This window comes from Epinephelus moara, chromosome 20 (assembly GCF_006386435.1).
Source record: "Epinephelus moara isolate mb chromosome 20, YSFRI_EMoa_1.0, whole genome shotgun sequence".
Taxonomy (NCBI): domain Eukaryota; kingdom Metazoa; phylum Chordata; class Actinopteri; order Perciformes; family Serranidae; genus Epinephelus; species Epinephelus moara.
The window spans coordinates 26,258,241-26,277,214 of NC_065525.1; the positions used below are offsets into that span (position 1 = coordinate 26,258,241).

General features: G+C 44.5%; 1 protein-coding gene across 1 annotated transcript in view; it reads left to right on the forward strand.

The window, feature by feature from the left end:
- Positions 1-17,431, forward strand: part of otud7a (OTU deubiquitinase 7A) — a 52,004-nt gene extending 34,573 nt beyond the window's left edge. The window contains exons 6-13 of the mRNA XM_050073903.1: positions 2,754-2,855; positions 3,313-3,440; positions 4,049-4,161; positions 5,629-5,756; positions 5,837-5,986; positions 12,999-13,113; positions 13,804-13,888; positions 14,216-17,431. Of these exons, the coding sequence (XP_049929860.1) occupies positions 2,754-2,855; positions 3,313-3,440; positions 4,049-4,161; positions 5,629-5,756; positions 5,837-5,986; positions 12,999-13,113; positions 13,804-13,888; positions 14,216-15,775 (2,381 nt within the window). The 3' untranslated portion in view covers positions 15,776-17,431. The remainder of the gene's footprint in view (positions 1-2,753; positions 2,856-3,312; positions 3,441-4,048; positions 4,162-5,628; positions 5,757-5,836; positions 5,987-12,998; positions 13,114-13,803; positions 13,889-14,215) is intronic.
- The last annotated feature ends 1,543 nt before the right edge of the window (positions 17,432-18,974 follow it).

Consider the following 18,974-nt stretch of genomic DNA (forward strand, 5'->3'; position numbering starts at 1 on the left):
ATCATCTGGAAAGCAAGACGACAACAACTAATTCAAAGCCTCCGGGATCCCAATGGATTCATCTCCCAGCTGAAGCTTTGAACTAACGGGGAGAAACTAGTTAGCGAAGTTTCAAATCTTCTTGCGGATTTTCCCACACACAGACTGCGGGGATCGTAAAGCCTTTCTCACCTAATTCTGTTCAACAATCTGGGAACAATCAACTAAGAGGAACATTGGGAGAATTAACTATATTGACATTCATATTTTTGTATTTTATAAACACATAAATCTGTCTCATAAATATATTTTAACAGTGATTTAGCCAGAAGATGGTGTCTGATCTCAAGTTAGAAGTGAAAGATTTACGGTTGTAAAAGTCTTAGCACTGTCATGAATTTAATCCAAATTATATGCATCACAAATTCCCCTATAAAATATGTATCTCTGCAATTAGGAAAAAGGTAAAATAAAGTACAACAACCAGTTGTGTAGTAGCCTCACTTCATGGTTGGCTGGTGTTAATCATTCTCGGATGTAACACCATTAAACACTCTGGGACGTGATAGTACTTTCCACAAAATTAACTTTAATATCCAGTGCTTAGAAAAAAAGAGAAATGCACAAACATCTGCATTTTGAGCCCGTCCACACTGAGGGGTAAATCATTCAGAGACTCTTCTGTGTTTACTGTTGTTAAATAAATGATGCAGTCAGATCACCCCAGGCTTGGAGCGCCGAGGCTGCCTGCAGTAAAGCAGTGTGCCGAGCCCAGGGCCTGTGAAGCAGTCGTCTCTCCCTCAGGGACACTGGCAGGGCGGTGATGGAGCAGAAAGTGGAGATACTGTAAAAGTCAGAGTGAGGAGGAAGATGTTCACTTGAGGTTTTTTTTTCTTTTTTTCTTTTTCTTTTTAAGGACTGCTTGTTATGTGAAGGTGTGTGCAAGCATATGGGCTGTGCTAATCACTGCTTTCAAAGTTCAGCTATTGAGGCTAATTAAGCTTGTTTACTAACTGTTCCCAATGGGCCGTCACTGGTACCTGCACCAGGACCATGAGACGAGAAGACACTGAGTTACATTGAAATATCGGAGTGATTTGCGCAGAGTTTAGATGCACAATTGAATGCGTCTTTTAGTATCTGAGAAGTAGTCACATTTCTAACACAGATGTTTTTTACCGAATCTGACGGATAAAATTAGTCATGATTTAAAGGGACAGTTCTTGTTTTGGTGTGAGTTCTCTCAAATATAATGGAACTAGACTGCACTCGGCTTGTGGTGCTCAAGAGCCACAAAAATACATTCTCAACAGCAGAGAAATCATGACCTGGCTACTCAAGATAATTCACAGACCTTGTTGTGAGCAGTTTCATGTAGGAACAACTTTCTCCCCACCATACTACACCCACCAGAGGGAAGCGTGCATCCACTGCTAGCTCAGCTACTGCAACTGAGCTCAGCTGAGAAGGACGCCATTAATGTTTACATCTCAAGCATTCACAAGCACGAGCCTTGTCCATGAGTAAATGCACGCTTCGCTTCCTTCTATGCAGTGATACGGTTCACAGGTGCAGCTCAAGTTTGACCTGCTCTCCAACAGCAGCGCTTTGCTGTGTGGTGATTTCTTAGGATGAGGTGGCAACACAGCCAACAGGTACCAAAAAGAACTCATATTTTAGAGAGGAGGCAGACATCTCTACTGTCAATATCTCAAACACCCTGTAATTCACACCAAAACAATCTAGATTGATAAATAGCACTACTGGTAAGAGGAGAATATTTTTGATTTTAGGGTGAACTGTCCCTTTAACAAGATTTACACAAATATCCCATGCCTAAAATAATAGAATTAGGATAAAAACTAAACCCAAAATGACTCTAATTACACTGTAATACTTTTAATGAATATAGTTACTCTTAACAATGTTATAAATAATTAAAAATAATTTGCTACAGAACTTTTTCGTGGGCTTAGAACTTCAACTTCAACTTTATTTTGTCCCTAGAGGGCAATTAGTTGCACAGCAAGTAAAAACATACTTAAAAAAGACACGGGAGAACACATAAGAATATAAATACCCATAAATCAGGGGGATGAGGGGGGAACCAAAGACAGTGATCTGAAACAACAGTGGTCTACAACAACAGCCATCAGTGATCACTCATCTTGATCATAGCAACCAGCCAAAAGTATGACGCTAAGTATGACGCTTCACTGCCCTGCATTCAAAAGAGAGATGGCAGTAGGAATGAAGGAGTGCTTGTATCTGTTAAACTGAGTAATAATGGGCCATAATAATAATAATAATTTGGAGTTATTTAATGTTCTTGTTATATCTAAAATAGACTTGCTATAAACCTACTGTTGTTGTATTTCTGTTATTGATAAGAGAACAGTTTTAATTTATTTTGATTTTCTTTTCCCCCACCTATGGTTTCTGTTAGATTCCCAGACGCCTGTGGAATAAACACCTCTTGAACTGCCATAGTTTTCTGTTTTTGTTATGTGCTACGACTTCTATTTGTTGCTAGTATTCTCCTCTTTATAGAGATGTTGGATGGGTTAGGAGTAAATGTCGTGGGCCTGTAAAGCCCAATGAGACATTATATTGGGCTATACAAATAAGTTTGACGCTGGGATCTTATTATCATTTCTTTGTGTGTGTTTTAATTTAAGTTAATGAAGAGAGCACTGAATTTAAAATGGATTGATGTTGTGGTTGCTGCCTTCTGTGCAGAATTCGTGACCTTATTTTATTCTATGTGTGTGCAGGTCGTCTGAACTGGTGGTCCACCATGTGCACCAGCTGTAAGAAGCTGCTTCCTCTGGCCACCACAGGGGACGGGAACTGCCTTCTGCATGCTGCCTCTTTAGGTGAGCTACAGTATATCTAATATATGATGATGATGATCGTGTGAAAAACAACTGTGCGAGTAATGATAACAGTGATGATGCTGCGTCACAGCTGCTGAATCCAGAGGAGGGAGTGAGACAGGAGGAGTGAGGGAGAAAAGGAAGCAAAGGGAGAGAGATAACTGACCTATACATCGCAGGAAACTGTCAGCTGCAGGGTTCAGGGGTTTGACAGCACATTCAGGTCCGTGCCGAAGGAGATTGTTGACTCCCCAGTGTGAGGACTGCTGGAGCAACAGAGCTAATGTGATCTACACTGACAGTCAGACAACTAAGGCCTGTTGATGAGTGATGAAAGACATTTTTAGACAGGAAGTTAAAGAGCTGAGGTCATCTCAAAATGATTAAATAGTTTGGGATTGTTTTACGTCCTCAGTGTTAACATGCAGTAACGGTGTCATGGGTCTGTGTTGATCAGGGATGTGGGGCTTCCATGACAGAGACCTGATGCTGAGGAAATCCCTGTACACCATGATGAAGAGCGGTGCGGAGAGAGACGCTCTGAAGAGGAGGTGGAGGTGGCAGCAAACTCAACAGAACAAGGAGGTCGGGAGAGTTAATGCATCGCATCCTCTTTCCTCTAATGACACAAATCCATACAAGCAAGCGGAGGAATGAGCCACTCGTAACCACATTTGGATTTTTGCTGCGAGGAAAATAAGTCTGTCTATGATACCAAGTGTGCATTAGTAGCCGTGTTAATTCTGTCAAATCCTCTGCACTTCCTCTCCCTTCTCTTGATGTTCATGGATTAAAGTATTTGCCAATCTATTAGAAAAATTGTGTCACCAAAGATAGCTCAGGCAAAGAAGTAGTCCAGATGCTCATGTTTTAAAAATGCCTGGGGCGTCCCGGTGGCCCAGTGATCTAAGACGCATTCTGTGTAAATGCGGCGTCCTGGTTTGTTGCATGTCATCCACCTTTCTCTAATTACCCATAATCCCTGTCTGTTTCTTTTATCAAACTATCCATTAAGGAGCAGAAATATGACACACAGTTCCCACATGTTGCAGATGCATAAAGCTTCAGGAGATAACCTTGTAGATGCAAAATGAATAACAATAAGGATTGTGTGGGTGAGCATCTGCACGTGCTCATCAGAGTTTCCATTTGTGTGTGTGTGTGTGTGTGTGTGTGTGTGTGTGTTTGTGCAGTCGGGGCTGGTGTACACCGAGGAAGAGTGGGAGAGAGAGTGGAACGAGCTGCTGAAGTTGGCCTCCAGTGAGCCTCGCACTCACCTCAGCAAAAACGGCAACACTAGTGGAGGGTAAGCTGTTCCACTCACATTTACCCCCCCTCGCCAGCCTACACGCTCTGAACTCCCAAAACACAACACATCCCTTTAACTAGAATCCAGCAATGTTTGCTCCATAATCACTGTATAAGACTGAGAACACAACAGAGCAGCAATAGCGAGCGGCGCAGCTCTCATCCCACATCACACATTACTACTCTCCTGCTGTGTTTTAATGCCTTGCGCGTTCGAACGCTGCAGGAGGCCCACAATTAAAACAAAAGTGACCTTCTCACTAAGATGGATTTGTCAGGGAAACTCATTGTTCCCACTCGGACTGTTGCTCTTTCAAATTGCTTCCTTGATTTGTCGCAGCTCTAGACGGTGTGAGACTGTGCCATCTACTGGCTGCCATCAGTATTAATCATTTGTGCTGAAGCAGCCTCCCCCTGAGCTGTGGGTTGCTGCTTTTAGCTGCAGCAGGTGATGTGATTCCCCCCTTCCGCTGCCCTCCCCTCCCCTCCCCTCCCCTCCCCTCCCCTCCCGTGTTGCATAAACAAGTGTAAGAGTGGGTTTATCTCAGGCTACAGAGGCAGATTGGAAACTAACTCTAGTTTCCTCCTCCCACGCACAGAAACCTTGTGGCTTGTCTTTTGTTTCCATTTTCACTGAAATACACATGCATAGCAGCTGATCTGGTGGAGGAAAAAAAACAGCTATGATGAACAGAGAAACTCATTAAGGTGTCTGCTGTTGACTGAAATGTCATTTAATTACATAAAATGTGATTAAGGCAGGTCGTCTTCGCTCAGCGCTGAATGTAAAAGCCTCACGACAAACCATGCAGAGACTGTTTCCAGGTGACAGCAGCAGTACGTCTCTGCATTGTCGTTTTACAATTATTCGCCGTGTTTCCCCCAGCGCTGACACGTCCAGTGTGAAGCCCTCTATCACTGAAAATAACCCATTAAAGAGCATAATTTACTCATTTACTCTGGTGGTTTTAACCTCTCATTGAGTTTGACTGTAATGCAGTAATCAGGTTAGGGATGTTTGATGGTCCTAGTGTGAGATGAGCCCCTAAATAGGATGAGTGGGATTCACATATTAAGAGGCTCTTTATTAGAGTGAATTTGGCAGCGTGGCTGTTTGTGTGGCTGACAACTTAATTGTTGCACATCCTCTGGTTCCCTGGTGGTTGCATGCCTGAGAGCTCTGCCTCTGCCTTTTCTCTCCCTCTCTCTCTCTCTCTCTCTCTCTCTCTGTGCCGCTTTCTTTCATTCAAACACATGTAGGAACAGATGGATCTTTGTACGTGTCTGTTAAAGGTAGCCAGAGGACAAAATGGATCCAAATGGATCAGATTAGATTACGCAGGCACATGATTAGCACGAATATTTAATGTTTTGGCAGATGTTTTCGCATCAGTAAATGCCAGTTCAGGAAACGTCATAATGTCCCATGATCCCACTGTGTTAAATGGTTGTTGTTTTCTCGCAGGGTGGATAACTCTGAGGATCCGGTTTATGAGAGTCTGGAGGAGTTCCATGTGTTTGTGCTGGCCCATGTGTTACGCAGGCCGATTGTAGTGGTGGCTGACACGATGCTCAGAGACTCAGGAGGAGAAGGTAGGCCGACTGCATCTTTCCTTGATTTTCTACAACACCGTAACATAAGCAACGGATTAACACTTGATATGGTGTTCCAGCGTTTGCTCCCATCCCGTTTGGAGGGCTCTATCTGCCTCTGGAGGTGCCTCCGAGTCGCTGTCACTGCTCCCCTCTGGTCCTGGCCTACGATCAGGCTCACTTCTCTGCACTGGTGTCCATGGAGCAGAGAGACCAGCAGCGAGAGCAAGGTAAGCAGTTGTGCATCATCACAAAACCCTGACAGAAGAGCAGGTGGCATCCGCAGATTGAGATGTGGGATATGATAAAGCCTTTCTTAAAAGTGTCACCTGCTGTAATGTGCATTAGGTAATAGTTAGGCAGTCTTTGCTTTAACTTTAAGTGGGTAGATCGCAAGAATGAGGGCGAGTGGTCTGCCTGTCCTTCTCAGGATGAATTATGTATGAGACAGCAGTCTAATTACCTGTGATCCATTATTAAAACAGGCCAGTTGGCAGCAGGAATCAGGGAGTGGCCAACGTGGAGGGAAAGTGGACAGCAGGCTGCTTCTCCTGACTTACTGAGCATTGATCAAATCACTCAAGCCTGCGTGTTATTGTCTCCCTCTGAAGTCACTGCTTGAATTTAGCTCGTTACAGTAGGTGTGTCTGTTTGTGCGTTTGCCTCTTTCACAGGAACCTGTGATGTGGTGCTGCGTGGAGCATATTGATTGTGTTATGTCGAGGCGAGGGAGTGTTGATTTTCCGCTTTGTTTGAGTGACTCTTGTTTTTGTCTTGTTCTGCACGTTCGGATGCCAGTGCTCCCACTCCGGATGCGTTGCTTATTCTCGAGGTCAGAGTAATCCTCACATGGAGTTCCTTTAATTGACAAATAGAGTGGATCTCCTTGACAACCAGTCTTAGTAGTCACGGCACTCTTCTGTATCTGACTCAGTGGGTGGAACTCACTTGTCATTTGCGTGGGCTGCCGGCCAACTCCGTCTCTCTCTGCCTCTTTTTCTCACTCTCAAACACAGATACTCTTACGCAAACTGCTCCTTTCTTCCTCTCTCTGTCTTCCGTCTTTTCTCGTGCTTTTTTATGAGCATGTAAGTTTCCTATTCTCGGCATGTAAACACCAACCTAGTCATTAACTCTGGGTACGACCACTGCAGACGAGCAGACAGACATGATTACTAACCTGCAATCCCTGCCCTGAAGTCATTCCCTTTAATGCCAGCAGTACATCAAAGCCGGCCAACTCCACACAGCGCATAACTATTCAGCACTCCCACTTTTATTTGGGTTTTTTTTCTGTGAGGCAGAGGAGGTTTCTCTTTTTGTCCACCAGATGGTGCATATGTCCAGAGAACTCGCTGTAAGCTCCATCACAACACCACTGCATGACTCTACTTTTTCATTCTGGTACACTGTGTCCTGTGATAGGATCAGAGTGCGTTTTGTCTGCAGTCTCTTCCTCTCCAGGATGTTATGAAAACACTTGTACGCGTAGCCCGGTGCATTTGTACGTCATGTGATTAATCACATTAGGCAGCAGTGATGCAAATCTGTGCAGCCTCTGTTATGTTTGTCTGTATTTTTATGTAAGTTAGAGGTATAGTTTTATGCTTTTATATGATATGATGTGACATTTTATCATTTCTGAATTTTAATGGTACAGTGCGGCCATATTGGCATTTATCTCTGAACAGATGCTAGACAGAGGGTCAGACAGACAGACAGACAGGAGGACCTAATCTTCCACTGCCAATTAGGGCAGAGTAGCCCCAGCCCACCCCTAAGCCCTCACCACATCACCACATATGGGCAGGGTCCCAGTCTGGGGCCCCAACAGCCCTCTCTCCTGACAGTCAGGCCAATGTGTGGGAGTCTCAGGTGGAGGGTTGGTCTCAGTTTCGCCCCAGCACGGGGAAGAGCATCCGAGAGGCCGTTGGCCCTGTGCGTGTTCAGGTGCCAGAGGCTGGGTTAGAATACTGGCTCTTTCTTCTTTCTCCTGTATGGAAGGTTATAGCAGAGTCCCCCCTCCCCTCCGTAACCTGATTCTAAATCACACTGACACATCACGCTACTGACCCTTTTATGGCCTGCTTGCATGGCTGCTGGCGCTATATTGATGGTGGATACTGAAAAAAAAAAACAAGGGAGGGGTGACTGAAGTCCGAGCTTTACTGCTAAGGATCAAAACTTTCTTTCTTTTCTCTGAGCACATCCCAAAAGAGCAGTCAAGTGGTTTTTCTGAGTCAAGGTAGTCAGGTGAACCCAGAGTCCTGTGCACATGAGTATGTTTTCCATCAGCCCACTGCTGCTCACCTGCTGTGTGATAATGACTGGCTCCTCAGTAGACGCCGTTGGCCATCTCTTTTATCAGCTTGTTTGTGCTCCTGTGGTTAAACGATGTATGAGTGGAACTGGCCCTCTAAAAAAACTCTGGAGCTATTTCAAGCTCTGGTCCCAGTACCAAAACACTTCCAGGTTTTCTTTGGCATCCCATCATCAACCCCCTAACACCCATTTGAATGAAGTAAATGGTCGTCTTTTACACAAAGACCACCTACATAACAGCGCGGTGTAACCATCCAGCTCTGGCCAGGTTTCCCTTCTCTATCTATTAAAGACACCCAGTGTATTACTCCCCATGCAGTCGGGCTAATAAAATCAATATGGCAGTCAGAATTGAAATGCTATTTGTTGTGGTTTTTTGTGTTATTTCAAATGTGATGCTCTTATAATTACCACCATGGTTCCGCTGTTAAAATCTGTGGCAAAAAAGCCCAGGCTTGTTTATATGCATGACTGCTGTTTACTCTGGTGAATTGGGCCCTTTAAATCTGCAGCTGTGCAGAGTGACCAAAGTCAGGAATTCAAATTTGTGCATTTTCCAGACAGTACAAATTGTTCTTGAATCGCAAACAGAGGAAACATTGGCTCAGTGTTCCTGCTGTGAATTAAAGCTTGTAATGGGTGACTTTGTCCTCCGAAGGGGGTAAAAGAGGAGAGGGGATCCGCTCTCGTTCTGCACTCATGACACAAGGCATGATCTAGTTGCTGAGCGTGTTTTGCACAAACTAAAAAAAGACAAAGCGAAGATATTTATGCCCCGATCAAAACTTGTGAATACATGCTTAGAAAGGTTATCTACCTCATTTCCAACAGCTGTTTCCTCACAGGTTACACCCAAGTTTCCTCCCCCCTTTCCCTTGCCTGTGCCCCCCCCCCAACCAGAATCATAGATGCAAACTGAGCAAGGCGAGGCAGGCTAGCAGCTATGTTGCTGAGTATACAGCTCGCATACCGCGGAGGGCTATGATGTCACCCGTGCATAAGCTATGGGAATCGGTCATTCAAGGACAACAAAACAAGGCTGCCAACTGGGATAGTAAATACATTACAGCACACTTTAGTCCCCCAGAGCTCAATTGGCAGTGTTGAATCTCTGAATCTGGACGGGGGCCCAAGCGGGAACAACAGCACACACAGCACTTTGGAATGGCGAGAAAAGGAGGACAGCTGCATCGTGGGAGCCAGGACGCCACCTCACAGACCTCCGCTGCCTGCTGCATGACCCGAGTGGGAACTGAGTGGGAGCTGGTTCACTGCCTTCAGTCTGTCCTGTGTGTGTTTGTGATTATGACTGAATTTTTCTGGGCAAGAGCGTCCCAGGAAAGACCCTTTCTTTAAGAAAACCACTGCTTTTTCCCTCCCAGTTTTTCAGCGCTGCCTGGCCACAGCTCTCATTACTGTTTGTCTTTGTGGCTCCAGGCATTAGTCATGCTTTTTTTTTTTTTTTTTAGGTAGATGGTGTAAAATGTATTGCAGTTTGCAGGTATGACGCAAAGACAGCCTTGACATTTTAGGACAGGTCTTCGGACAGACCTAGTTTGTCAGCAGGGCTTTTAGTGATATATTTACTCAGCTGATTGAATTTGTTTGCTTGGCGACTAATGGTGTCAGACACAAATAAGTGATCTTGTTCACAGTATTAAATGTGCTTGCATGGGCGTGGCTGCGCTAATTCTGTTTCATGAACTTAAGGCATTATCACTATGCATGTACCACCACTATTTTGACCCTCGTCGTGATTAATAGTGTACTTTGCACCAACACATAGGCACTCAAAAAGAAACACAAGGAGGACAGAGTAAATATTTGACCTGCAGTTTCATGAGGGACATGGGAGAGGCCGTTGCTGCTGGTGTGTCTGTGTCTCTATGAAGCCCGCAGAGCAGAGCAGCCCATTGGCAGTGGAAGAATTGATGAGGCAGGGAGGAGACTGTATCTTCCATCTGGGGCTGACAGTGAAGGCTGGAATGTCCTCAGCCCGAACAGCCTGCCTCTCTCTGCTGTCATGTGGACAACAGCCCCCACACTAGGCAGCCTGAGGAGAGCTGTCATGTGGGCCAGTGGGGTCCAGCTAGTCCTCCTCGCAACTCCTTGTTTTTGAAAGGCAGCCACGCACTCACACACAAACACGTACACGCCTGCGCTGTGCACGTACTGTAAGCACGTCTCCCACGAGAGGAAGCCCGGGTGGGTGTCTGCTTTATGTGTTGTGCGCTGTGATTAATGTTGAAAACCTCTTCCTCCTTGTAAGTAGCTGATCATATCAGCGGTGTATGAATGAAATTATTCCTGCACTCCTTCTCTTTTTCTGTACTCCTGTGTCTGATTGCACTCTAGTACTAAATTAAATCATCCTGTAGAGCCCTGATCAACTGTAGAGCTGCTCGGTTTATTGTAAAACTGAGCAGCAGGCTCATCATGCCAAGGTCAGACTACCATCTCCTCTAGTATCAGAGGGATGGCTCCAGTTTTGGTCTTATTTTCATAGTTTTGGCCATCGCTTCTAGTTGTAATTATAACACTGCGCTCACCAAAGTAACTAGAGGTCTGAGATATTGCTTAAAAGGAGTCATACCCACAGGTTACCTGAATTTATGTGGAAGAGAAAACAAAGACAAATGCTTCAATGATGACACAAGCTGTCAGTTTTAAACATTCATCACAGTTTACAGACTTCCTACTTCAACTTTGACCTAAGATACTTACTTTTCCTGCAAGGATTATTTCCCTCATTTAAAGTGTGCTCACTTTGGATTCACCATCAAATAAAGTGGTTTAGATAATCTGGCTAAACTGCTGGCTTGTTTACAACCTGTCGTTTGTCTTGCCCCATTGGACTTTGCTGTAGCAATGTCACCATGTTCCCAGATCGCAGTTATACCCCTGGTGATTACAGTGTTATCATTGCTGATAGTAAAGATGGCCATGAAAGTAATACAAGTTGAGTATTAATAATTAATTCTTGACCTCGGAAACAGCTCCCGTCGAAACAGTCTTACCAAAAGGTCCATTAAGTAGCTATTGTTTAGCTTTCATTTGTATCACATGATCTTCCTCAGTGGATGGAGTTGTTTTGGAGCTGCAGATGTTCAAATTTCCAATTTTCCTTCTGAGGACTTTAAGGGAAATTCATCCATGTTGGTTCAGGAGCTGGAACTGAAAACAAAACAAGCAAAACCTTGGAAACAAAACAGTCTCACCACAAGGTCCAATTTAGTAGCCACTTTGGAGCTTTCTTTTGTACTATATGATATGACCGAAGGCTCCAGAACGACTCCAGTTGTAATAAACCAAATTTTTCTTTGAAAGGGAAACTCGTGTATATTTCAACCTGGGGCCCTCATATTCCTGTTTCTAAGTGACTAATGGGAACAACAAATTTTGAGAGAGCAAGAAGGCTGCAGTTGGCAGCCGTGAAACAGACTGCAATATTATTCTTTGGGGCAATGACGCACCCTTAATGTACGTCCACTAAAAGTGCTTGTTTTTGCCTTTGACAGGATCAGATTGTTATTATAAGTGTCTGACAACATTATGGAAAGGCAAAAAGTCTCACTCAAGGAGATGTCTTGCAGGTTTGGTTGTTGCGGGAAGACAATAACAAACGCTCAGTTCAAACCAAAGATTCGTGACGAGACGAGTTGAAACAGGCAACTTCTTGTACCATTCTGCAATGTTCTAAAAACCTGTCCGCTCACACCAATGCAACTGGATGAGACAGTGTATCATCTCTATGCAACAACTTTCTGTACTTCCGTTCTGATTTCCAGCTTTTTGGGCTTATTTTGTGGCTGAATATAATTTGTAGCGTCTTAAAATATGAATGAGAATAGTGATAGCAAGATACTGGCTACAGTTGCATTTGTAGTAGTGATGAAACGGCAAAAAACATCAACAAAACAAGCATCAGATGCAATTTATTCATAGTAAGTACATTACTGTACTATGAATAACCAGCGCCAATTAATCAGTCAATGAGAATTTGTGTGCAGGGGGGACAGAGCACCTGCTGCAGCAAGCGAACACGCCGTCTGCGGCCATTTTGACTTGGCCAATTGACTTCACTACAAGTTGACGGACTGCAGAAATGGGTGACAAGCTTAACCGCCGCCGATTTGACCAGCTGAATTGCAGGAGACTCCATCAGCCGCCTTGAGTCGAGCTCAGACCGGCCAGTTCACACTGCTGCAACTTTCCTCTGCAATGGTTCCATCTCATCATGAATCTGTGGTCTGAACTGAGCTGTAGAACAACAATGTGCCCCTGTCAGAAGCAAAAAGAAGCACTTACAGTGGACGTACATTGAGGGTGCACTATTGCCCCAAAGGATTACATTGCAGCCTGTTTCGCAGCTTCTGACTGAAGCCCTCTCGCTCTTTACTGGACCAGTTCCAAAAATCTTTGTTCCCATTAGTCACTTAGACACAAAACATGAGAAAATGGGGTCCAGGTTGAAAAATACTTTAGTGTCCCTTTAATTTTCTTCCTCATGGTAAAAGTAGATCAGCTGGGCTCATTACACTCAACAAGACAGGCCAGTACAGTAGCTCAGAGAACCAGGATAGGGACAAGTCTGTGTTATAAAAGAAGCAACCAGTAAAAGCTGCAGGGGCCGACTGAGGCCCTTCACTGTCTGGATGAGTCAGAGTGAGTGACGCTCACTGGTCACGGTCGCTTCTCTGCCTAAAAAATGGATGGCAGATAGAATGCACCCACAGTATACTTTACCCCCCACTGACAGGCATCTGGGATAATTAACATGGCATTATTCTAGAGTGTCATTAGGGTGTCACTTTAGCTCTGACACCACCGTGGCCTTGTGAGAGAATGGGTAGCGTGCGACATAGTCTGCGGTTGTAAAGCTAGACCAAACTAACGTTCTGATAATCTCATCTCTTCCAGCTGTTATCCCTCTGACTGACTCGGAGCACAAGCTGCTGGCACTCCATTTTGCCGTGGACCCTGGCAGGGACTGGGAGTGGGGGAGGGACGACAATGATAATACCAAGCTAGCCAAGTAAGTCCTGTATAGTATATCACAGGGTGTTGATGCTTATCAACAAAGCACACAGAGGCGCTGACAACGAAAGCATGCCCCATGAAGGGTGAGAGAGTAAAAACTGCAGGCCAAGGCAGTTCTGTTAGTCTTACCCACAAGGCTGTATGTGGGGGATTTAACTCTGATTATGGGCTCCGGGCTCAGGTCACTTCAAAGAGTGAGCAGGGAGAGAACAAATTGTGAGTCACGTCAGTCATCCATAGGGTTTCCCAGGAATGGCCTCGCTAAAGCAGCAACACCCTCTCTGAGTTTAGCAAAGAGTTTATGTAAGGGTTTCTGTTTCACATTCCTGCCAGTCAGGGGGTTAGCTTATCCCTTAACAAGCTGCAGTATGAACAATGCAGATATACAGAGAAAGGATGCTCAAGCCGTCCTAATACCACCTCTGTATTACTGTTAATGCATTGCAGGCACAGCTTATGTAGGGGCTCTACTCTATACAAGAGGTGAAATGCAGCAGGTTTCATGCTTTTGAGTCTATCCAAGTAGGTTTATAGAGTTTTTATATTCAATAAGTTCTTTAAAATGTCATACACAGACCCATAAATATGCTACATATGTCATTAGGTTCTAATAAAACTATTCGTCAAATGTCAACTGTGTTACACCACTGCTTGTTGTTAATCGTTGATACATGTTCCCTCACAGTCTCATCTTGTCTCTGGAGGCCAAACTCAACCTGCTGCACAACTACATGAATGTAACATGGATCCGAATTCCATCTGAAACAAGGGTAACTTTTTTCTCACACGTGTTTCCAGTTCGTCATGGTTAATTTAGCCCTAGAGAGACTCCTACATTCCAGATGTGCTTGGAACCACAGGGTTCAATCAATCAACTTTATTTACTGTCAGTATGCAGTAATCCAAGGCATTCATGTGTTTGTTCTGATTATGAATCACCAGTAATCAGGCTACAAAGTTTTTTTTAAATGTTTTTCTGGTGAATTTGTCTGGAATAGATTGGCAGTCCCTGAGAAATTTCCAGGAGACATAATTGCTTGTGCTGTGTCCTGTGTTTTTCTTCACTGCTGGATGTGTTTGTGTGTGTCTCTGTGCAGGCTCCCCTGGCTCAGCCAGAGTCTCCCACAGCCTCTGCAGGTGAGGATGTCCAGTCTCTGGCTGAGTCCATGGACTCTGACCGCGAGTCTGTCGGCAGCAACTCCAACGTCAACAACGGTAAGCCCAGCAAGGAGAAGGACAAAGACAAGCAGCGCAAGGACAAAGACAAGAGCCGGGCTGATTCTGTAGCCAACAAACTAGGTAGCTTCAGCAAAACCTTGGGAATCAAACTGAAGAAGAACATGGGAGGTCTGGGTGGCCTCGTGCACGGCAAAATGAACAAATCTAACTCTGGCTCAGGTCGTAGTGGGGAGAATGGAGGGGAAAAAACGAAGAAGAAGGAGTCTAAGACAACCAAGGGAAACAAAGAGGAGTCGGGTCAGTCAGCCAGCTCCACTTCTTCTGAGAAGGCCACTAGTCCATCCCCTACGGACAGGGACAGACCCTCCAGCTCCTCCCCCACCGAGAGACAGGACAGTGCAGGGAGAGACAAGACCCTGGAAAACTGGAAATACAGCACCGATGTCAAGCTCAGCCTCAACATCCTGCGGGCCGCCATGCAGGGGGAGCGCAAGTTCATTTTTGCAGGACTCCTGCTCACCAGCCATCGACACCAGTTCCACGAGGAGATGATCAGCTACTACCTGACCAACGCCCAGGAGCGCTTCAGCCAGGAGCAGGAGCAGAAGAGGAAGGAGGCCGAGAAGAAGCCCCCTGCCGCTAGCGAGGTGGCCCCAAAGAAGCCTGAGCATGAGAGTGTCTTCCAGAGGGAGAGATCGGACAGCTCGCCCCCAGAGAGCTGCTCTCCCGTCCTGCCCCACCACACCCACTCCTTCAGCCACAACTCACAGCCCCCGCTGGGTCTCAAGATGCAGGGCAGGAACAGTCCCACTCCTGCAGCGCCTCTTGTCTCTGTCCCAGTCCCTCCTCTCACCCCGCCAACAGCCTCCCACCATGTCTCCCACCCAGCCCCAGCCCCTGCGCCTTACTCCTCCCCCAGTATTGGTGCTAAGAGACCTGGGCCCGTTCCTGTGTCTGCCCACTACAGCCATACACCGCCCATCCAGAGGCACAGCGTGATTCACTTACAAGATGTCAACATGCAATCCTCCATCTTCCAAGATGACCCCTATAAGCCTGTGGTGGGCACCCTAAAGACATGCGCCACTTACCCCCAGCAGAACCGCACACTCTCATCCCAGAGTTACAGCCCTGCTCGCCTGTCGGGGGTCCGCACTGTTAACACCATAGAGACCCTGGCCTACAACATGCCTGGCGAACACAAGTCCCACACCTACACCAATGGATTCGATGCGGGAGACATTCAGGACTGCCTGGAGTTTGCTGATGAGGACAACTCGTCTCACACCTGGCTCAACCAAGACAAAACCAAAGGGCGGAGCTCTGGAAGCCCTTTGTACTGCTTTCAGCAGCGCCGCTGCAAGAGGGAGAACTGCTCCTTCTACGGCAGGCCAGAGACAGACAACTACTGCTCCTACTGCTACAGAGAGGAGCTGAAACGCAGGGAGAGGGAGAGCAAAGTGCAGAGGCCTGCATAGCCATCACAGCCACTTCAGCCACTTGTCAGCAAGGCCGCAGGAGACTTGAGGGAACAACACCATCTGCACTCTGCATTTAGAATAACATGATGGCAAACATTTTTCCTATTTTGTTGAAGAATGCTCTTGTATTCCTGTCACCCTTCCCTTGTTAGTAAAGATTATTACTTTATGATGGGGGAAGCAGAACTTGAAACAGTGAGCAGCTTTGGCCAGAAATTGTGCTATTTTGTTTCAGGTTTTTATTTCTGTCTCATTGAAGTTAGTCTTTTACTTGTTTTAGAGTAAAAGTCATCTCTCTGTGATGTAACTTTATGTATGTGAGGGAAAGTTCTTTATTTTTCAAAGTACAAAAGATTTGCATCCTATCAGGAGGGAACATTTTAGCTCTTTTAATCGGTTTGAATGCAATACCTCTGCTTGGTTCTTCAAAATCTCTGTGGAAAATTTGTAGTTGTTTTGCAATCAAAAGAAATTTAACGGGAGATTAATATTAGACTTTAAAGCAATAAATTGGTGATTTTTGCTACACCCTCTCCCAATTTTGTCTATGCACCAATAATATAGTTACTGTAGGTTAACTGTGTCTTGTAAATTGTAAAGGATTGTCACGGTGTGCTTTTGTAAACAAATTTGAACTACAGGAATTAAAATGTGTAAGCATTATAGATTGTAATGTTGGATTAGGATGAAGATGTAAAACTATCTCATTTGTTAAGTGTACCTTTGTTCTTACCACGGTGCAAGGGTTTCCTGTGTCAGAATTGGACTCAAAACAATGTGTAAGATATCATTTCACATTTTTGCCCGTAGTCAACCTTCTTGAGACCACAAGCACTGCCAAACTGGCTTCCGTTAAAAAAAAAAAGAATAATAATAATCACGATTCAAAATTTTCAAAATGTTTTCTGTGGCAAACACCAAACAATGTGCATAGGATGAATTGCTTCTCAAATATGCAGTGTTTATGGTGTGTTTCTCTGAGTCGCCTGTTAACTACTCTATTCGATCAATGTGTTAGATGAGAAGAATTGTGGGTAGTGAGAGCAGGCCGATGCGTATTTGTCCAAAGTGTGATTACGTGTCTCTTCCCCTCTACACACACACACACACACAAAACACGATGTGCAATCATGCTATTAGCACTATGTGGTGACCTGCAGTATAGATGTGTCACCGGTCCAGTGTGAGATTGTCTGTTCTTCTTCCATATCTAGAGGCCGTTAAAAAGAAGCACCTGCTGCTAAGAGCACCTCAAGCCTTTGTGATCATCAGTGCTTTAACCAATCAGTGGGGTTTGTAAAACCCCGGGCCTCCAAGTGCTTTCTGCTCATTCGACATGACTACTGTAAAGACGCAGTGTTTGTGTTGCTGTTTGTTCTGGTGATGCTTGGATAATGTACCATGCTGTCCTTAACTAAGTGTGTCCTGGCCAAGGATGTCCACTGCTCCCTGGGTTCGCTTCTGTCTCTCTCCTGTACACACTGCAGTGTTGCTCCTCTTTGTTTCTATGTGACAAGTTCATGGACTCTCACCATGTTAGGACTGTAAGATATGATTTTGTATTCCTTTAAGAGTTTTACACTACTTTAAATTATTAATTTGCACATTAGGTACAGATGTAAATATGAAAAAAAAATAGTTTATTGTTACAAACATGGTGTGTCTGCGTCATTTTTGTTTTTCTTTAAGGAGGTAATCATGGGAAATCTAAAGATTATAGATTTCATTTTGAAGTTGAGGATTTTTTTTTATGAATTCTTTTGTTTTGACAGGTTTTTTTATAGGAAACCAAAGAGATCATGTTGTTAAGGTTTTTCTTGATCTGCGTACACTTCATTTCACTTTTTGCTATATATTTGCTTTTATCTTCTTTTCTGTTTTCTACAGAGATTATAATAGTGTATATGGTTTGTTTCACACAACAAACTCTGAAAACGATCATTTGAATGCTCCCACTTTTTCCTGAAAAGTGTAATTAGCGGTAGCAGTTTAGCAGCATCCTTAAAGGGGTACTCCAGCATTTTGACATTGCACTTCTGTAATCTTAGTGGACTTGCGAGATGCAGATATAAAAAGAAAGAAGTCAAAACTGATGCAACAGAGACTAAAATATCCTGATTTTTATGTGGTTAATGTGGATCAAGCTCAAACTGACTGGTTCCTACAATTCCCATGATGCAACTTGATAGTTTCTTTTATAAAGCCCTTGTGTGTGGTCTTTTAAACTTAATGCCCCATGTTTATAATGCAGACATTCTTCAAAATGTTTGACGTCTCCAATCTGGAGTTATGGTAACCCTGATAACATCACTGTGATGTCACCAGAGTTAGTTTTTTAGACTGGACAAATCATCTCCAGAGCCTTAGGGTCCTGACACGCCAACCTGACAGTCAGTCGTCAGTTAAGGTTCGGCTGCTGGTGGATGTGTCGCATGAGTTCTTGCGGTATGTCCCACTCCATCGGCCCTTGTCAGCTTTTAATTGGCTGATTACGCAAGTTGAATCGACGTCGGAGATGGCAGGCTGGTCGGTGAGTGAAATCACTCTGATTGGCAGTTCAGCTCAGCGCATGAGAAGAGAAACAGAAGTGAGGAAAGTGAACAAATGACTAAAATCAAGAGGGCTTGAGATCAAAACAAACTTGTTATATTTGGTAAAATTATATTTTTAGCCACTGAGCTCCTCAGCAGGAACAGGTCATAATTGCTTGTGCTGTTATTCGCTAGTGCACAGTAAATATGCTTTGGTCTTTCAACATCGGGTTGTGTTGTTAATGTGCTATCTGGCTAATTAGCATCTTGAATCCGTCCTGTCGGTCTTCCAGTTTCCCTTTTCAAATCAAGAATATAAATTACTGCTGTCTGCCGCTATAGAGAGTTATTTCCGCTCACGCTGGTGCAGCACATACATGCTAGTTGGCCATTGGTTGTACTCTTTGTGGTGTGTTTGAGTAGAACTTTTTAGCTGAGACACAGGCGACTTGAGGCGATGCAACAGTCGGCCTTTTCAGCACCAGTTCTTTGATGTCAGTTAGGTGTGTCTGGGCCTTAAAAGACATGTACCTTCATGTTTAAAATCAGCGCACTGCCTCTTTAAGAGGTTAGTTAGATTTCTAGAATAGGACACTTTCGAGGTTTATTCACGAGACTCAGCATTAATGGAAAAAGTTAATTGAATTCATGTCTGCTTTTGGAAT